Consider the following 7,116-nt stretch of genomic DNA (forward strand, 5'->3'; position numbering starts at 1 on the left):
AGCATTTGGTAAACCTCAAAAAACTATATAAATTTACTTATTTTATTATGTATGTAAAATATAAGGTCCATAAGAATGGGGGCTGACATTGTTTTGTTTTTGCTTTATCTTTGTACCTCCAGTATAGTGCATCACATACAAATGGCAGTTAATAATTTGGAAAGGTAGTAGTCAAAGGTGTTTAATGAAAAAGACGTAAAGAAGCAATGGGTCCACATTCTATTCTCTAAATCTCAATATAGTACATTCCAAAGAATCTGAACTTCAAGCATTATCCTTTCAATGTTACTTTTTTTTCAGCTAAAGCATAGAATAGATGCATCTGTAAATGTTAAAAGAAAAAAAATCATTAAAAATTCAAGTGAATCTCCTTGCTTCATTACAGAAATGAGCCACTATAAAAATATATTGTTTAGCTTTGCAGAATTTGTTTCCTTTTCTTGATAAGGGATTGACCTCTGGGAAAGAATGAGAGGAATATAGTAGGTGATATAGATGATATTAAAATATATCAATAAAAATGAATATAACTAAAATATGCTACTAAAATAAAAATATAATAAAAAGATAGACATGAAATCCCGAAAATGGAGAATGAAAAGGCTGTTTCCAATCTCTCATATTTGAATATGACAAATTTCAAAGCCCACAATAGCAAAAATAGTTAGAATTCTTCGCCCCCCCCCATACTTAAAAGGATGGCTCTGGAATGTGATAGTGGCATCCATAGCAAAATGCTTCAGTGGACTGCAGTGCTTGAAGAGGACCCAATGATGTGGGTATTTTCTCCACTAATGATGAAGGGACACAACCTTATCTTCTGTCTTACCCTAAATGTTCCAAAGTGAATTTACCAAAGATAGTAGAAACTTTCACTTTATTTTGTCTTAATAATTTTTATTGATGACTTTTAGTTTTATATCACCTCCATTTCTATATGTTATTCTCCTCTGCCCTCCTCAGCAGCCAAATTTGTATTAATAAATATATACATTCATATACATACATATCAACAGCCATATGTCTCTATATGACTATAGAAAGAGATATACAGCTATATCTATACATATAGATGTGATATAGTTCTATAGCTTTGGATATACCTACATAGATCATATATATTAAAGAGAAGGGAAAACAGCAGTTTGGCACAACTAAATGACACATCAACACAGGTCTGGCAGTATGTATTATGTGCCATACCTATAGACCTACTTGTTCTGCAGGAACAAGCTTGATCATTATAATGACAGTATTCCATTTCTTTTTGTTGTCATTCTTTCATTAAAATTGTTCTTAGGGTCCTTCATTTTCTCAGGAGCCTGACCCTTTACTGCCAGCTCCTCTGCCTTAACCTGGGATTCTAACTTCAAGATAAAATGGAAGGAAGAAATGAAGACTTCCATCCTGCCTTCAGCTTTTTGGGACAGGCCCAGGCCACACAAATCATCTCCAGGAGCCTAAGGGAGGGAAGCAAGACCACACTCATGAATGACTTGTAATTTTGTGATTTTTGTATCTTTTCTCCTCAGGCAAATTAGATATCTCTGTTTCTATCCAATTTTTCTTCCTTGACTTTATTTTAAATATATCTTTATATGGTGAAAAAAATCATGGTAGCATTGTAAGGGATGTTTTCCTGCTTCTCCTTACCTCACTCTGTTATCAGTTCATCTAAATATTCCCAAGCTTTTCTGGATCTTCATGTTGATCTTTTTTTATAGTGTAGTAAAATTCCATCACATTAATATACCATAATTTGTTTAACTATTCTTCAATTGACAGGCATCTAATTTGTTTTCAATTCTTTGCCACCTTAAATAGTGCTGCTTTGAATATTTTAGGGATATATGGGACCCTTGTACCTCCTCAGGTCACAGACATTTCTATTTGTGTGTATATAGTGTATGTATAGAAGAATCTGTCGCAAGTTTAGGGGAAGAATATTTTGTAGCTATTGTCCTTACCATGCCATCAAAAGAATTATCTTTGCTATGAGCTACTTTTGCCTACTGGCTGTTAATGAGAAAGATCTTGGTAGGGGCTTATGTGCTATCAGTTTAGGAGTACCATAGCATTACTCCTAGAACCCAAAGTAGCAGACACACCCTGGGGATGTAACCTGCTAGTGTAAGTTGGGGGAGTATCCCAGAAAGGATGCTATACAAACTCCATAGGAAACTAGCACAAATATATAAGAATATAAGCCATTCACCAAGAGTTAAGTGGTAAAAAGATAAGAACAAGGATTTCTCAAAAGAAGTTGTTGTTCAGTCACGTCTGCTTCTTTGTGACCTCATTTGGGGTTTTCCTAGCAAAGATACTGAAATAAATGGTTTGCTATTTCCTTCTCCAACTCACTTTACAGATGAGTCAACTGAAGCCAACAGGGTTAAGTGACTTGCCTAGGATCACACTGCTAGTAAATGTCTGAGGCTAGATTTGAATTCAGGAAGATGAGTCTTCCTGACTTCAGGCTGGGCACTCTCTACTCTTCCACCCAGCTACCCTACTCAAAACAAGAAATTCAAACTGTTCATGCCTATACAACAAATACAATTATCTAACTTATCTTTTGTCATCTGGAAGCCTTCAATTTAAACAACAAATTCAAACGATATTGAACTTGGTTAGACAAATATACAGGAATGTCACATCTACATGGGCAGGCAACCATAATCAATAACAAAATTTTGTCAGGGACAGAAGAAACACATTAAATTCCCTTCTGCTTGAATGGCATGATATTATTAAAACTTTAGGAAAGTTTCCAAACTTACTGTAACATCTAAACAGCCAAATCTTCATCTGTTTTCACAAGACTACGTTATTATTTTAATCCAGAGATTTATGGTAAAAAAAAAGCCAAAACATTTCCTTCTCTGTCTCCATCTCTAACACTTCACTGAAGTCATACTTCTACTATAATTGTTGCCATGGAAATAAATGTTCATGAATACCAAGTTACAATTTCTTTACAAGCAGAAGCCAAAGAACCCAAACTGAGAAGGAAATAGTTCTGTTGCAAACCCAAATATCTCCATCAAGAGAAAAATGACTTGCACCTAATCCTTGCTTTCTGAAAGCAACAATCATAGTAGAGATCTCAGTTTTGGTCTAGATTACTAATCTGAATTAAGACTAAAATATTGTGAGTCTGTTTTATTCAACAGCTTTTCCTTGGGAAGATTTCTAAAACAAATAAAATGTGAAGATTATGTGAGAAAGTCAATACAACATTTAGGTCCTGTCTACACAGATCTAAGGTTGCATATGTGGGCTGATAAAGTGAATTCCAATTGACTTGCTACCTACAATTTCCTATCATTTTGGATCAGAGATGCAAATAAATCACTTTATCTCTCAGTAAGAGTTTTTATTGAAATTTACAGACACAGACATTTGCCTCATTCATTTTGCTTTGCCTGTGTAGAACCACGCAATTATAATCAAGTAGAACTTCAGCCCAATGTAAATAGTCAAATAAAGTCATTTAGGCTAAAAAAAATTCAAATCATTCTAAAATCTAAATTAATTGAATTAGCTATTGGCATGGAGCAGGTTCATAGACATAGCTGAAAGGAACCTCACAGACCATCTACATTAATCTCCTTTTTTTACAGATCATTTAAAAAAATGATTCACAGACTCACCTTGTCTAAAGTCACTTATGGAGTAAGGGGCAGACCTGGAATTTGAACCTAAGTCCTTTTACTCAAAATCTTTCTCTCTTTCCACTGTACTATGATGTCTCTAGGTAATAACTTATTTTTCATTTTACTTTGTACTATACACAGTGTATTTCCCATGTGGGAACTCTCAATCTATCCATAACTTTTAGTCTTAGAGAACTACCCATGTCACACAACTGTTAAACATGAAGAAAGAACTTGAACTCAGATCTTCTTTATTCCAAATCCACTCTATCTACTTTACCGTGGGGCCTGTGTTTAAAAAAATTAGGAAAAAAAAATCAAGCCTATTTTTTTTCCCACCTTTCCCTTTAGAATTAGGAATAGAATTCATATAACACTGTCACTTCCAATGAAAATAAAATTCCAAAATACTGACGCATTAAAGAGATAATTGTCCTGAACCAATTAATATAGGAATACCAGTGATGCAGAGCTTTCAATTAGTGAGTTTAACAGATAAAATAAAATCATTACTCATAGCACTGTCTTTTAACAAGGCTACAACAGAAGTGAATGCTTGGTGGGGCAAGGCGGAGAAAAGATCAGCTAGACATAACTACTTCTAAGCAAATGTTTCTCAAACTGAGGGCAGAAGGGCAAGATTCTTGAGGGTGTTTCAAGATGAGGGAAACCAGAAGTGCAGGAATTCAAATACGATTTTGGTGGTGGTTGCTGCGTACATACCATATGAACCATTCTCCTCCCATCACTAGGTCCTTGCCTAGCTCTCATTTCTAGGGCTTACTTTCTTTTAAAATTTTTTTTAAAATTTACTTTACTAAAATCACTGTGGTCATCATTTTACATAGCATAGTAGTATTCAATCACAGTCATGTACTACAAGTTGTTCATCCGTTTCCCCAATTGATGGGCATTCCTGCAATTCCCAGTTCCTTGCCACCACAAAGAGAGGTACTATAAACATTTTAGAACATATAGGTTCTTTTCCTTTTTCCCTAATCATCTTTGGAAAAAGACCTAGTAGTGGTATTGCTGGGTGGGCACAGGCAATTTAAAACTCTTTGGGCATAATTCCAGATTGCTCCCCAAAATGGTTGGATCAGTTCACAATTCCACCATGAATTATTATTAATTGGGAGTTAAACTGCCCAATTTACCTTACCCAAGCTTTACCTTCTAACACAATGCTAAAAAGATGACAATGATTAATCTCCCAGAAAATCTTTGGAAGTAGTAGCAGTGATATCCATAAGACCAACTACAGCCTTGCAATTACAAGTTGAGTCTGGTGAAGGACTCATGTGATAAATTTGCCATGAAAATCTGACAACCAACCAGAAGTCTAAAATTCAATGGTGTGAGGCTCAAATTGAAACACATCCTTTCTGCCTTCATGTTGACTTAGAAAATCACAAATTAGCATTATCTGTGTGGTATTATGGCATCTAGGTGGTACAGTAGATAGAGTCAGAATGACCAGACTTCAAATCTGGCCTCAGACAAACACTTATTAGCTGCGCAATCCTGGGCTAGTTCCTTAGCCCTGTTTGCCTCCGTTTTATACTATTTTATTGTAGTATTGTATTTTTATTAATTTTGTTAAACATTTTTATAGACCCCACAGCAGCCCTATCTAGATGATAAACTTTGAACTACATATGAAAGCCTAGATAATAATACCTAAGGAAACAAGAGTTTTCTGCCTGTAGGAATAGTTAGAGGCTGTTCGATTTACAGCAGACTCCACTGGTTAATAACATATTTTAGATCAAAAGAAGGCTAGCACAATTTTACAGAGCTCATGTCTTTTAGAGAACATAGTCAAGAGACAATCATGTGAAAAAAGAAAAAACAACCTAGTAGGGAGAATCGGGGGGAGCTTTACAAAAGCTATCCAAAACTTACCACTTGGAGGATGGTGTACAATACTGGTATTACTCTTACTTTACAGATGAAGGAATTAAGGCTCTGAAGAGTCAATGCATATTAAAAAGTTAAGAGTACTGTATTATGTAAAAACACTAGCTCATGGTCATACAGCTTTTTCTTAAGGTGCATCCCTTTATATTATATAATATATACATACCTTACATACAGTATATAATATAGTATTGTGCATTATATACAATAGCCATATATAATATATTCAGCTATATATCATATTGTATATAATGTGAACAAGGTATCCCAAGAATCTTGGCAGTAAGACTTTTGGGAATATGTATCTATGTATGTTTATATGTATATGTATATGTGTGTATGTATGTGTGTGTGTATAGTGAGAGTTCATTTTTAGTTACAGTTCATTTTCTAGTAAGTTAGCATGGACTACGGAAATCAGCCAAAAGACTGTTTATTGGCTACCTACTATGTGCTCAATACTCTGTTAGGGGTATATAATAAGAAGAATAAAATACGCTCTTGCCCTTAAAAAAACTTACCGTCCAGTCGGAAAGACAATACATGAAACAGCAGCAGATAGCAAACAATACGTAACTGAGTGCTAAATAGTGTAGTATTGACTGCAAAAACTTTGGCAGTTTAAAGGAAAGGGAAATCAATGAGATTCAGTGGAAGCAACAGAAGTAGAGCTAGTTCTGGAGGAATGCATAGAATTTATACAGGCAGAAAAGAGAAGGATCACTCCATGCATCACTGAAATTTTAAAAAACATATGTAAACTGCCTTATATTCACTAAAACACAGTCACTTAAAACAATAGCAGGGACTACAAGTCAGGAGCAAGAGTCCACTTACCTGCTCATGGGCAACACATGTTCCACTGCTCTTGCTTCACACCAGGGGCCTTTCGGGGGTTCTGCATATAAGAGCGATGACTGGCAGTGCAGCGTCAAAGGTGAGAGGTGTCCAGGAGTTGGCCATAATATGTTGGGACTGGTTGTCTGTCTGACGGCTCCACCTTCTGAGTCATTGGCGTTGCTTGGAATGCTGTAGTTCATCACAGTGGGACTATAGAAGGCCATTGCTGAATACTCATGGCACCCTTCAACGTAAGATGAAGGAATATAAAGGGGACTATGTTCCAGGGGCAGAACGCCTTGGCTGCAGTTGTAGGGAGCGGGAGAACTAAGGCCAGATGGTGAGCTTTTGATCTCGGCTTTGTTACATCCAATATCTTGAATGGGGAGAAGCTGAGAAAACTCCTTGTGAGAAGATGCACAAAGAGACATTGTGATGTCTCCTACTTAAACACTTATCAGCAGGTATCTGAGCTAGAAAAACAAATACAGCATGATACGTTAGGGCTGTATTTCTAATTTTGGCATTATTGCTAAGGAGATGAGAAATAATACCTTTGATGAAATATTAAAGTAACTAGAATAATTAAATTTGAAGACAAGGCTGGCCACTTACCATTTTAACTATAAAAACAAAATAAGAGGAAATAGGTTTCAAATGCAAACACGAACACTTACTGTATACATTAGGTCCTGAGAAT

At 35.6% G+C, this 7,116-nt stretch overlaps 1 protein-coding gene across 1 annotated transcript in view; it reads right to left on the bottom strand.

The window, feature by feature from the left end:
• ESR2 (estrogen receptor 2) overlaps positions 1-6,847 on the bottom strand; it is a 69,952-nt gene extending 63,105 nt beyond the window's left edge. The window contains exon 1 of the mRNA XM_036736413.1: positions 6,414-6,847. Within this exon, the coding sequence (XP_036592308.1) occupies positions 6,414-6,847 (434 nt within the window). The remainder of the gene's footprint in view (positions 1-6,413) is intronic.
• Positions 6,848-7,116: the final 269 nt, after the last annotated feature.

This window comes from Trichosurus vulpecula, chromosome 8 (genome assembly GCF_011100635.1).
Source record: "Trichosurus vulpecula isolate mTriVul1 chromosome 8, mTriVul1.pri, whole genome shotgun sequence".
NCBI lineage: Eukaryota > Metazoa > Chordata > Mammalia > Diprotodontia > Phalangeridae > Trichosurus > Trichosurus vulpecula.